The 13898-nt window shown below is 48.6% G+C and overlaps 1 protein-coding gene across 1 annotated transcript in view; it reads right to left on the reverse strand.

The window, feature by feature from the left end:
* Nucleotides 1-9307: 9307 nt before the first annotated feature.
* Rpn9 (regulatory particle non-ATPase 9) overlaps nt 9308-13898 on the reverse strand; it is a 32673-nt gene continuing 28082 nt past the window's right edge. The window contains exon 12 of the mRNA XM_084585083.1: nt 9308-9462. Coding sequence (XP_084441209.1) covers nt 9364-9462 — 99 coding nt within the window. The 3' untranslated portion in view covers nt 9308-9363. The remainder of the gene's footprint in view (nt 9463-13898) is intronic.

Raw genomic sequence — 13898 nt, forward strand, 5'->3', positions numbered from 1 at the left:
AATTTCTTCTTGCAGTCCTTGGAGTTTACTAGATGACGCTCACCACGCATGGCACACTGGGGTTGACACTTATGGTAGTCTGCAGGGTCAGGAATGCTGCAGTCAGGGCACACGATATTGGCCGGATGCGGGCAGACAACAGACCTATGTCCGGACTCTCCACAGTAATCACAAGCTGGGCTGGGCAAGTCTTGCAACAGATGAAACATCGACATTCGATCCAGCCATAGTTAACAGTGAAAGGGGCTTTTCTGTCTTCAAAAACGATAGGTAACCGCAGTGTTCGTTTTGCCAAGGCGGCGCACTCCGAGGATGACGTGCGTGCGCGAGTGAAAATGTTTGGTGAGAACGTCGTCAGTGGCGTTCCCGGGGTCAATGTTGTGCACCACACCTTTACAGGAGAAGTCCGGGTAGCGACTGTAGGCATTGATAGCATATTGTTTGTCTTCCAAGGTTAAGGCGGTGATGCGAGCAAGGTTCATAGCGTCGTCCACATGTGAAGTGCCGATAACCAGCATGTTTTGGCTGCTCAAAATTCGCAAAATGGGGCACCGTCAAGAGCATCGTACCTTGCGCGGCTTGAATAAGGGCGGTATTCACAGCATGAGCGTGTTGGTCCCAGTAACGGAGATCGAGGAGGTCTTTTGGCCGTATAATCACTTTGTATGGAGAGTTGTTAAGGCTTGGTAAGCGCGGAGTTCGCGGAAGGGTCCTGGGCTTGCTCGAGGGTGGTTTTAGGATGTCCGGCATCCAGGATGACTCGGTTTGGTGCCGGTCTGCGTTGGCCCGAAGATGAATGGTTTTGCATCTTGTATCAGCAGTAGACAACGGTTTCGTATTCTTTCCTGTGCTCAGGAGACGGCCAAAGGTCCCCTGGCTAAGGTAGTAGCCCTGGATGCCGTTCATGGCTGGGAAATTATTGCTGTATCGGTTGCCGCTACTGAACGCCGATTAGGAAGGAACGCCGCAAGGGCGCCGTTCCGCCGGAACATGCTTAGCCCTGATTAGGGCTAAGGTGGCGGTTGCTGTCATGCACTTCACAGGTTAGCGAATTTCAGTTCTGCACTCACGGTGTTGAAAGCAGCGTCGCTAGAATCCACTCAGCAAGAGGCGTCTATTGATGCTGGTCTTTTCATCGTGTATCGTGGTTAACGATGGTGCACCGTTAACCACCTGTGGAACTTCAATGTGCTCTGACATCGCACAACACACGGACGCCTCTCAGTTTCATCTCCATCTAGACACAGCCACCGGCGTCTGCTCTGTCACAGTAGTCGGGTACTTGCTTTCCCCTAAATCGAACCTAAAGAATTAGGAAAAAATTGCCGACGATTACGTTACTTCCCAATGGGAAATCTGGGCGAAGTTCATTGGCTGTTTCACCTTTTTGATAGATTGAGGCAAATATTTTGAGCAAGACATGTATGTACAATTACAGATTTTTAAATTTTTCACACATTCCTTCAAGAAATATTCCACTAACAGTTCTTGCGTGTCATGAAGGAAGCTTTGTGGTCGTCCGAAGCCTTCCACTACGGCACCTTTTTCTCTTTTTTCACCGCCACCTTCTTTTCTTTACAGCTCGGTTAAAGTGTCCGCGCCGAATTGTGACAGATAATGGGCCTTTTCTTTGATGTCAACCAATTTTAAACGCCACTGATGCCTGTTGCTGTTGCTTTAGAAAGAAGCAAAAGAAAATGCACGAGCCTGCTACTGGCTCTGTAGCTGAGCCACCTCCGCTGCCTCGTTCGGACAGGAGACAAAGTAGAGAAGAAAGAGAGAAAGACGTTAGCCGCAGCAGCCGTCGTTCACCACCTAAGCGGTGACGGGTGCAATGAGGGAATGACGGCCTACAACAGTAAAAATTCGGTGACTGGCTAGCCCCCGCCGCAAGCGGCGTTGACCTACCGCCCCAGTAAAGCCAGGAACAGCCACATTTCACCACCTCCTCCACCCCCCGCGGATGCCTGCTGTACTGCATCTATTTCTATCTGCTCTGTGGTGCAGCGTTCGAGGAAGCGCCAAATTAAAGGTGCCGTACGGACGCCTGTATCGAACGCCCGGTGGGGTTGTTGTGGCTGCAGGAAGAAGGAAAAGAAAACGCACAGGCCTGCTACTGGCTCCCTACCTGAGCCACCTCCGCTACTTGTTGTGGCTGTAGGAAGAAAATAAAAGCACGTTAAAGATCCCCAGGTGGTCGAAATTACTGCGTAGCCCTCCACTACGGCTCCTCATTCTCTCTATCCACTTTCACTCCCACCTTCCTCCCTTCCCTTACGGCGCGGTTCAGGTGTCCACAGACACAAGTGTGACAGATACTTCGCCTTTCCCTTCCTGTGAACCAATTAGGAAAATAAAACGCACGGGCCTGCTACTGGCTCTGTAGCTGAGCCACCTCCGCTGTCTCGTGCGGACAGAAAAGAGAAAGTAGAGAAGAAAAAGAAGCGGAAGAGAAAGACGCGCACCACAACAGGCGTCGTCCATCACCTAAGCGGTGGCGGGTGCAATGACGGCCTACAACAGATAAAAATTCGGTGGCAGGCTAGCCCCCGCCGCAAACGGCGTTCACCTACCAGTCACTCCCCTGATGGCGCTGGGACAGGTAGGTCACCGCCGCTTGCGGCGGGAGCTTGCCTGCCACCGAATTTTTATCTGTTGTAGGCCGTCATTGCACCCGCCACCGCTTCGGTGGTAGACAACGGCTGTTGTTGCGGCGCGTGTCTTTCTCTCCCTCTTTTCTTTCTTCTCTACTTTCTCTCTTCTGTATGCACGAGGCAGCGGAGCCCCGCCGGGGCCGTTTCGATGGAGGCGAAACGAAGAGGCGTCGTGTGCTGTGCGATGTCAGCGCACGTTAAAGATCCCCAGGTGGTCGAAATTACTCCGTAGCCCTCCACTACAGCTCCTCTTTCTCTCTTTCCACTTTCACTCCCATCTTCCTCCCGTCCCTTACGGCGCGGTTGCGGTGTCCACGGAAATCAAGTGAGACAGTTACCGCGCCTTACCCTTCCTATAAATAAATCAGTTTTTTTTTTATCAGCCCCGCCGGGGTGGTGCAGTAGTAAGACGCCCGACTACTGTGCCGGAGTACCCGGGTTCGAACCCGACCTCGGCGGCTGCGTTTCGATGGAGGCGAAGCGAAGAGGCGTCCGTGTGCTGTGCGTTGTCAGCGCACATTAAAGATCCTCAGGTGGTCGAAATTACTTCGTACCCCTCCACTACGGCTCCTCTTTCTCTCTTTACACTTCACTCCCACCTTCCTCCCTTCCCTAACGCCGCGCTTGAGGTGTCCACAGAAAACGAGTGAGACAGTTACTGCGCCTTTCCCTTCCTATAAATCAATCAGGTGGCTCAGCTGCGTATTTGGGATTGCTCGGTACGGTGATATTATTATTGCGGAAGCAATACTGCTAGCACTTTTCTGTCGTCGGTGGATGTCTTTCCTTCGCTCCGGCTACCACGTGACAGCGTGACGTCACGACCAGAGGAAAACAGGGGCCCAATTCGTCTCTTCGGCCGTAGTCGTTCCTTCTCTCGGCGCGGCGGCTACCACGTGACGGCCTCCTCGGCCCAACTCGGCCCGCCGCTGAGGAGTTGTACAAGGCGTCGCTGGAGTGACGTGCTGCGCGCGAACGCCGGCGCCGTGCCGATGAGACAGATGAAGTAAGGCAAGAGCGGTTGGCTAAGCAACCGCCATGCCGCAGAATGGCGAGCCCGGCGGCGTTCTACAAGTTAGTGAGCGAGCCAGTGTTCAGACCAAGAGTCACTACTTTACGGACCGCCAAGGCGTGTTCATTGGAATAAACAAACAGTAGAAACCATGTTGTGCCCAGAGTAAATCAGGTTGCACAAAAGGCAAAGCCATGCCTAACCATCAGCAGAGCCCAGCGCAGTCAGGGAGGTCTTGCTTTCGCAATCACTCAGGCTTAACCAGAGCTAAGCCACAGCTAATTATTATTATTATTATTATTATCATCATCATCATCATTATTATTATTATTATTATTATTATTATTATTATTATTATTATTATTATTATTATTATTATTATTATTATTATTATTATTATTATTATTATTATAGGCTCTCTCAAGGTAGTGCCGCGGCCAAGATGACGCCCATTGAAAAAGCAATGCGCCGCGAATCGCTAGGCCACTCGGCTCCAGGGCATGGTAGAATTAGTCCAGGGTACGGTAGATGCTAGTCGGAACAGCCCGCTTTCTTCCTCTCTTCTGTCGTTTTGCCTCTTGCGGAGCCACCGTACCGAGCAAACCCAAATACGCCCCCCGATCCTCACATACACAAAACTGCTTGAACACTACAGGCGTGCGATGTCAGTGCACGTTAAAGAACCCCAGGTGGTCGAAATTTCCGGAGTCCTCCACTACCGCGTCTCTCATAGCCTTATCGCTTTGGGACGTTAAACCCCCAAAACCAAACCAAACCAAACCAAACTACAGGCTGTCTCGCCGTACATTACCTCCCCCTACATTACCGCCGCCTGCAAATTATATATACCTTTATTACACCATTTCTCCTAAACCTCGGGTACCCCTCCCTTAATTTATTCCCCTGACTGCCCACATTGCGGTGAGCGCGGCAACGCTCTACCACATGATTTTGGCGTGCCAAGTTACCCCCCTCTCCCCCACCCCTGCAAGGAGGATTGGGAGACCGCCCTGCAGAACCCTTGCCCGGAGCGCCAGCAATGGCTGGCTCGCCGCGCTGTTACATGCAGCCACGGCCAACGGGACCCTGGAATGAGCCCCCCCCCCTCCCCCCCACCTGACTAAATAAATAAAGATGTTTTGTCCTCCTCCTCCACAGGTGGTCGAAATTGCTCCGTAGCCCTGTACTACGGCAACTTTTTCTTTCCACGTTCAGTTCCTTCTTCTAACCCTTACGGCGCGGTTTAGATGTACACGGAACCAGCGTGACGATATTGCGCACTTCCCTATTTCCATTCCTTGAACCACTTATGATTATGTAACGTGCACTGGCGTAGCGCAGCACACGTCTGACGCCTCCATTTCGATAGGGGCGAAACTTAGAGGCATCCGTGTCCTGTGCGACGTTAGATCCCCCGGTGGTCGATTTCATCCATAGCCCTCCACTAAGGCATCTTTCTTTCACTCTCGCATTCCTTCCCTTACGGCGCGGTTCAGTTGTCTAGTAAAAATTTACATACTATGCCTTGTTATTATTAACCAGTTATTACAAACGGGCGAATTCAACGTTTAAACTCATCCCGTATTTCTTATCGCCGCGAGATCAACCTAGAGGTGGCGCCACCGTCACTCCGGTAGTGTGGATCGGCATGCCGGTGGCGCTCGCAGAAACGCATGCTGCGTAGGTCTGCTTCCGAGTTTACGGCGGGTTTGTTGGCGATGAAAACGTGTCTTCTGCAGTATTTCTGCAATATTGCAGAAAAAAATTCAAGGATTTCGCCAATGTAGCAGAAGAAGAGCGGATTTTAGGAAAACAATTCACGCAGCCACCAGACTTCTAGATTTACTTTGCACGTTTCTGGCGCTGTGCCGAGCTCCCGCGCCTAATGCTTGGTCCTGCCTAATGACAGCTTTGTTTTTCTTACCGACTTTTAAACAGTTTGCGAGTGAGACCGACGAATTTAGTGCAAGCCCACACAGATACCTGCAGTACTTTTGGTTGAATCGAGAAAGCTGGTTCATTATATCGTACTTGACTCGAGGATTAAGCAGGTTAAATGTAGCACTGGCAGCGCACTCGATGGCGAGTTGCTTTGGACTGAGTGCACATAAACTCTGGCCCAGACAACCACGCACAAGTATTCCCCGAAAATGAGATTACGCCAACATTATACAGGAAACCTCGCCGCGCAGGAAAGCTGACTGCTCACGTGTAGAGCGGTGAGTGGATTGCATTTGCCGAGATCCTTTTTGCGGCCACTGTCATAGAATGTGATAGTGTATTACTGCATGCGCCACTAACTGTAAATGATTTCCTGAAAGCGAGGAACGTATAAGGGATTTCTGATGTGTGTGATGTTAATATATAACGGTAAATTAGTACTGTAATTATTTTGTTTTGCAATGCCAATAAATTTCACCGTGTGAGAGAACTTTTATACACGTGACAGAATTTACAATAATCAGCAATTAATTTTCAGTAACGCTAAAGTGCAGGCTACGAATTAGTCGCTGCGAAGACATCGTTACAAACTGCGCATGCATGACACTGTCATGTTCTGGGAAGCAATTTTACAGGCTGAAAATTCCTTTATCACTAATTATTTAGCAGTGACTAAATCTTATGCGAAGTAAAATATTAGGGTTGCTTCCAAAACAGATGCCGGATATAAAACTATTCCGAAAGAAAGGGAGGTCGTCTTATCATGGGACTATAAGGTGTATTTATTCCCGAACTAAACACTGATATTTATAGCCCGCATGAAGCTGTTTTACTCCCCTTGTCAGAAACGACTAGTTTGCTCGGAAAACAGCACTTGGACGAAAAGGGATTATAATGATTATAATAGGCTACCAGCAAAGTAGATTAATCTAGGTGTATTATGTAATATTTAGGGTAAGATTTAGGTGCAGGGAATATGTTTTCCAAACATTCGAGCATTTCTCTAAAGCAAAATGTGCTCACTAAAACTTTTACGGATGCACAGGAGCCTTCAACAACAAAAAAAGAAAAAGAAAAGAAATGCATATTGGCCGTATAACGCATGGAAGCGGCATCGGCTATGACGGATGATTGCAGAGGTTGGTTTTGGTGTCGTTTTTTTTTTTTTTTTCATTATTAACATCGCATTTACCACGTGGGATTGTTTATTGTGCAGTCAAATGCCACAGCAGAGGAGCGCCTTTCGAAACGGTTGTGATTGAATCTCCCGTTCTCGAAATCAGCACTCGAGCGCCCATTGAGACACCGCGACAGAGGTTTAAAAGCAAATATATATATATATATATATATATATATATATATATATATATATATATATATATATATATATATATATATATATATATATATATATATATATATATATATATAAATAAATAAAAAAATACTCGCACAACTATATCGTGAATACAGAAGGCATAGTAGGCATAGAGTGGCCTGTTCAAACTGCATTCTGCTATATGAAGCAGTCTGCGGTGGCATATGTTTTAGTAGCATGCGGTATTCCAAACAGAAACGGGAATATATGTGATTTCTGAGCGTTTGCATTAACTTTTATTGACGGCAACGACCTGTTTTGCTTTGACACGGCGGTAACGACAGTACCACTTCGTTTGAGACATTGCGTGTCAAAGGATCTCAAGCGCCGAAGACCGCGATGTATGATGTCCTTATCCAAGCATGACATGCTCGATACCGACAAGTATATATATATATTTAATGAAGCGTGGGCTTATAGACTGTTCATATTTATTTAGCAAGAGGCATATAGGTAAGCAAAAGCTCACAGGAACCGCGAAACAAACAAAAGCACTCGTGTACACGCCGCATGCGCGCGCGTAAATCACTGCGGGCTGGCACGCGACGCGAAAACGCATCCACACTGAGTAGGTTTCGCCGCTGAGCCGCAAGGTGGAGACTCTGCTCGATCTCGAGGCCAATACATCATTGCTTCAGCTGCGAGTCTTATCACATGGCCGCTCCGGCCTCATGCCCTCTCAGTGTCGGGCCACGCTAAGTTCTAGCATAGCAGTGAAGCGTACTCGATCTAAATATGACTAACGCAGTTAGAGAAAAAAAAAAAAAAAACTACTTCCTCGGACAGTTTCACGATACTCCGCAAAACGGAGGGTGTTGGGGCCGCAAAGGAAGTTCTTGCCCACCCGGTTTTCTCTGTGCTTTTCCACCCACCCACATGCTTTCCTGACGTCGTAGTATTGTAAACAGAGAGGTGCGAAAAGTTGTCTATTGCAGGCAGGTGCTTCATCACAAGTGCGGATTTGTAGCCGGCCGTTAGCGATTGCCGTAACGACTTGACAGAAATTAAAAACTGGATTACGCCAGCCAAAGCCCATAAATGCCATGGCATTTGCCGTAGCGCGGTTTGCGAAAAGAGCGTGCGCCTAAGGCCTTGGCGTACTTAACCTCCTTTTTCCTGCGTGAGCAGCGTCGAGCACAACAGTTGCAACGCGCGCCAAATAGGCGCTTATAAAGGTTCACACGGTGGACTAGATTTGCGAAACCACTGCGCCAAGCGGTTTTGTAATCATAACAATCTATATACGGTTTTTATTCGCTGCTCAATCTTTCAACTGTAGCCACGTGCCTATAGGTGTAGCAGATAAAAAGTTTCCCAATAATATCAACCAGGACAACAGATTCGTTTATTTTCTGATGCCCCCGAACCCGACCACAGCGCACGTTAAAGATCCCCAGGTGGTCGAAATTACTCCGTAGCCCTCCACTACGGCTCTCCTCTCACTCCAGCCTTCCTCTCTTCCCCTACGGAGCGGTCAGGTGTCCACAGAGCAAGTGAGAGATACTGCGCCTTTCCCTTCCTGTGAACCTATTATCTGATGCCCCCCCCCCCCCCCCGCTCCACCCAGCCCGTGTCACCACAGATGCCATCGGGTTTCCTGTGAACCTTATTTATCTGATGCCCCCCCCCCCCCCCCCCCCTCCACCCAGCCCGTGTCACCACAGATGCCATCGGGTATCTTAAAACCCCTAATTAAAAAATGCCGAGGTTTATCACTGTTAAGCATAATTCTACGAGCGGAAGCTCTGTTAAGCATGGCTACACGTCAGCTTATTCGATCCTTCTCGGTGAGACAGCCTGGTGCCTGCGACAGTTGACGCCTTCGGACTGGCGTGCACCTCTACCATGGAGAGACTGAAGGTCTGAGAACCCTTGCAATATCCTTGCCTAGTCAAAGGTTGACAGTGGCGAAGTTTCGGGCGAGCAGAGATGCAGCGCCTCTCCACAGCCACGTCACGTGACGCCATACTGACACACCTCCGCTCCAGTGGCTAAAGATCAAAGTGGTGCCAAACTTGACATTGTTAGTTGCAGTGCAAAGAACAGAACTTTGCATGGTGTCATTGCAAAGAGTAGAGTAGAAAAAAAACTAAAGAAAGAATAGCCCTAAAAAATTCTGGTTCCCATCTGCTGAAAGAACCAGTATAATACTGCGAGATATACTAAAGTGATAAAAGAGGTGGTAGATTTCTGCACTTTGACTACGACGATGAAGGCAGCAGTATGTATACTAGCTGCCGTCTGCTCACCTCCGCAATGTAGACAGACTACACCGACCGGTTTTAAATGGGCCACAGGAGTTACAAGTGAGCTACTCCAGACGAAGGTATATATCACTCTTTATTTGCACACTGTCACTCCTCCGCTCTGTCCACAGCTCAAAGAGAAATGATCTCGTGTGCCTTGGTTTCCAGCAGCTTCTCCATGGCGGCCACATCTGCGTTCCATGCATCCAGCCGCTTCTTCATGGCTGCGATCTGCACCAAACACACATACACATTGGCTATAAGTAGAAGCAATGCACCGAACATTGGGAAATGTTATTTCATGCGGTGTCTAAAGATTTGTCCGATATTCCCAGTTGACTATCTTTTTAATTAAAAAGTATGTTGGACGTCACAGCAGGCCCATTGCTGAAGCCACGTCTAACATATGCGCGGGCAGTCGCTGGACTGTCATGTCGTCTGCCATGGGCACTTCCTTACAAACTGTGCACAACACACTGAGCTTTCAACGAGTTGAGGAGAGAAGTTGCTCAGTTTAACATCACACTGGCACAAATGATGTCTTCAATACCACGGTTGTGCATAAAGACCATCGCTGTCACTCACACTAGGTTACATGTGTGCAAACGGCAGTGACAGCTGACATGCACAAGCATCTGTTCAGTATCTTCACTTCGCACCTCGACCTGATCGTAACCGACCGTAATTTGATACTAGAATTCGCGAGGTCTAGTTCTCTGCACTGTCCTCCGAAGTGCACGCGCACATACTGATGATCAAAAGCCTAAGCCCAAGACAAGATTAATTTCAATGTGCGCAAAGCACTGTTGACACTTGACAAAGAATGCCAGGGCAGCTCTTCAGTACGGTCAAACAGAGCAAATAAGCAAGTTCATAATTTCTTTTTGTAGATTCTTCACAGACACTGTAAAAGTCATGTCAAATCTGTTTGAGGCCTACGGTGGTTTTGCGGCGATAATCGGGCTTGCAGATGCGGAGGTGCACTCCACTGCAATGCAAGTGAGAGCAGCCAGAAAGCCAAAAAGCACATGAATGACCAGTTTCTGGACAAACATTTTACGCCGTTTGGGGAAAACAGGCGAGCGCTCAGCCGCAGCTGTTTTCTCTTGATGGTTCGTATACATGAGTTTAATTACACGTCTGCGGTATCGAGGTCAGCACGAGCTGCGACCCGTGCTCTGCCATTACCACATGTTGAGCACATGTGCAACACACACTTCGAATGGAGAATAAGGCTCTATCTGCAAAGACTGCGGAGATCACACATGCCTCAATGAGTAAAAACGGCCAGGAGCAATTCTGCAGTTCACAAGCCCAGCCATGACGTGTGTCGACCAGTAGCATACAACCGGAACACTTACTGCGCTTGTCACACACAGAGCAGTACAAACAATTTAATGATAGCGCACTCCAAGCATGCGTACCCAATGCAGCTGCACCATTCCGGGCAGAAATACTGTCAACTTGAATTAGCCTTTGATACGACCAAAGCGGAGCATGCTTCAGCACACCAGATTTATACTGAACCTAAGAGATGCTTTTCTTACAAACATCCCAATTTAAAAACACTGAATTGATCTGTCTGACACACCCAACAAAAACGTACCACCTCCATCCTGCACGTAGTGGATGCCCAGTAAACGAAACTCGGTTAAATGAAAATTTCGGATATACAGAATTAAGTAGCATTATTTGGTTGGATTCCTATGCCAACACAGTAAAATTCTTCGGTCAAGGGGGGACGCAGGCTTTGAAAGTCGTAAAATTGCGAAAAAGTCGGCTTTTCAAAAAGTTAATATCTCGGCTGTATATGTTATAAACTACTTTTTCTATAATTATAAACACCTAATTCATCGTGAAACTGCTTTAAATTAAATATACAACTGGGCACAGCAGCCCCAAAGTCACGAGCGAACGGCAAAAGTACCCAAATTTCGCGCGTGCCATTTCTTTGCCGCTGAACCGAGCGCCGCCATCTTAGTTTTGTTTTGTTTGTGAATGCTTGCTCTTTTCCATGTTGCCTTCGCCGGCGGCGTCCGCGGCATAGCAGAAGCGTGGCTCGCTTGTAATTGGGAGCCTCGCAGGGATTGTTGAGCTTCCCGCGTATCGAATTTAGGCTGTGATTGGATGAAGCGCGCGCTCAGTGAGAACGCGGGGGATAGCGCGACTGCTATTGGCTGCTGCACGCGCTGACACGGTGGTCCCTACCAGGCGCGTCGTCTGCTTCGGCTGCCTGCTGAGCTGGCGTTCTTTGTGCGCTCGCTGAATCGCTTCACGTTTCACCATTTTTTGAGATGGCCGTTTTCATCGCTCGTTACGGATTCTGGTGGCTTGTTTTGAACGGCGTTGTGCACCTTGTGGATCGTCACACGGTCGGTCACGATGCGCGCTAAGAAGTTCAAAACACTGCATACGTCGTCATTCTGTGAATGCCGCCCGAATTGCGAAGTTAGCGAAGCGGTGGCCAACGGTCGCAGAGACGCTTCTAGCAGTGCTGCCTCTGCTACACCACTACTAGACCGACTGCACTGCCACTTCCAACTGTGTATCTTTCGCGTCAACGTAAGGAGACTGCATTTGAAGCGTGCCTGCTATACCGACCATATCAACCTCGGCGATCTCGCCTCCCGTATCGCGTCTGTCATTGCAAGAGATAACGCCTCATCAGCGTCGTCCACTGTTCTAATAGAAATGCACTTTCCGAGGGAATCGAGGAGGGGGAGGCACAACCTGCTGCTGTGAAAAACAAACTTTAGAATTGAAAATGTTTTAAACTTCAAGGGCCATTTTCTCAGAATGAATTTTTTTCCTGGTATGGTTGCTTATTCTCGCAGTATCCCTGGAACCGCTAATCGGATTCCCAACTTGGTTTTCTTTTATTGTGTGCCTGAATAAATTTCTGAGGGCAAGACAAGCTCATTTTTTCAAAATATTGAGTCTGGAATTTATAATAAACAATCAAAATTAGGCTAATGCAAGTCCAATTAGTGGCACTAACCTCAATGCAGTGCTAAAATTTTTCAGCAAGGTCATTCAAAAAAAAAGGGCTCTGTCTTGCCCTGTCGTACCTATTGAGGAACCTTCATAACAAATTTCATAGTGCCAACACATTTTGCAAGTTCTCCAGGCATGGTACAAGGAACCCATGTGAACCATTCTGATATGCTTCTGTAACTTGAGTACCAATGTGTGCAGCTCCATGAAACTTTGCAGTTATTCAAATGGCTGTGCCATGAGTCTACCCTGAAAATTTCATTCGATTATCTCAAGAAACAATGAAGTTGGTATTCAAAAGTAGCCTCCCCCCTTAATTGAAACATCGCTTATTTGTTACCCTCGGTTAAACGGCACAAAAGCTGAACATCCGGAATCCGGCCAGCAAATATGTTCTCGTACATGGCAACGATAATCTCACAACCATGAACAAATACTTCACAGCCAGAAATACAGCCGAGGCAAGCCAATCCAGTAGCCATCGTTGTTGCCGCCGTGCCGTATCGTCGTGTCGTCCCGTTGCTCTGCGTTAGGCCTACGCGAGGTTGGTGTTTCGTCATGATGGAGAACATTCAGAAACGACCACACAAAGCGCTCTCGCTTGAGAAGAAATTACAAGTTCTTCAGGAGCTTGAGCGAAGCGGCTGTCGAAAACAGAAGTTGCGAAGAAGATCGACATCCCGAAGTCAACGCTGTCGTGGATACAGTCCAACCCATTTATAAAGAACCCGACTAGAGCGAATTATCCTTTATATCGAACACTCGAAGCTGTCTTAGCATTATTCATGACAAATGTAGTTTCTATAACGAACTGTACTTTGGTTATAGTGAACTTGAGTGCACGTGATTGATGAACATCCACGTGAGCCGGAACACCACCCGGGAGGACTGGGAGGCGACCCTACTCGCCTGCTGTGACCTGAAAGCCCGAAAGGCCTTGGTCAAACGAGCAATGGCGGCAGCGGAAGCCACTGGGGTCCCATACTAGGGACTCCACCTAGTGTTTGTGAGGGGAAGGGCACTAAGCCTGACCCCAGAGCGACCTTTCTGTAACTCTATTTTTATTAAACGTTTTCACCACCACCACCACTGCGCCGGAAGCCAGGCTGGCCGGCTGGCCGGGCAGAGACACCGCGATGAATTGCTCTGGAGAGAAGTGATTCTTGTTGGAAATGGGAGGAAAGGATGATTCAGCGCCTTCAACTGTCTCCTCAGGGGCGAGGAATTGCTCTGGAGAGCAAAGGGCAAGCGCCGTACCAGCCGAGCTACGCCGAGCAGCCCCTCAGCCCTTCTCTGCTGCCTCAGCGCATCCTCCCCCGATCTCTTTCCCCTCAACGCCGAGTTTTTTGAGGGTGCGCTCCTATTCGGCAACTGCTTACCACGTGATCAAGCTACGTGCTTGCTGCTCCAAGCCAATCGTGAACGAGGAGAAACCGAACAGAGCTGGTTTCAGGAGGCGGGAGAGGAGAGCCTATCAACTGCACTCCTCCTTTTTTTTATCCTCCATAGTCGTCGCGTCGGCCGCGTCGTGTGTTGCTGTGGTGTGCCAGTGGGCTCTACGATCTCCTCCATATTTTCTTTGTCGTCGTGTTGTGTGTTGCTGTGGTGTGCAAGTGCGCTCAAGGATCCGAGCAAGCGTAGTACCTGCGGTGTTCGTGCATTCAGTGCTTCAG

The sequence above is a fragment of the Amblyomma maculatum genome, chromosome 11 (assembly GCF_055883805.1).
Source record: "Amblyomma maculatum isolate TAMU_Amacu chromosome 11, ASM5588380v1, whole genome shotgun sequence".
NCBI classification, from domain to species: Eukaryota; Metazoa; Arthropoda; class Arachnida; order Ixodida; family Ixodidae; genus Amblyomma; species Amblyomma maculatum.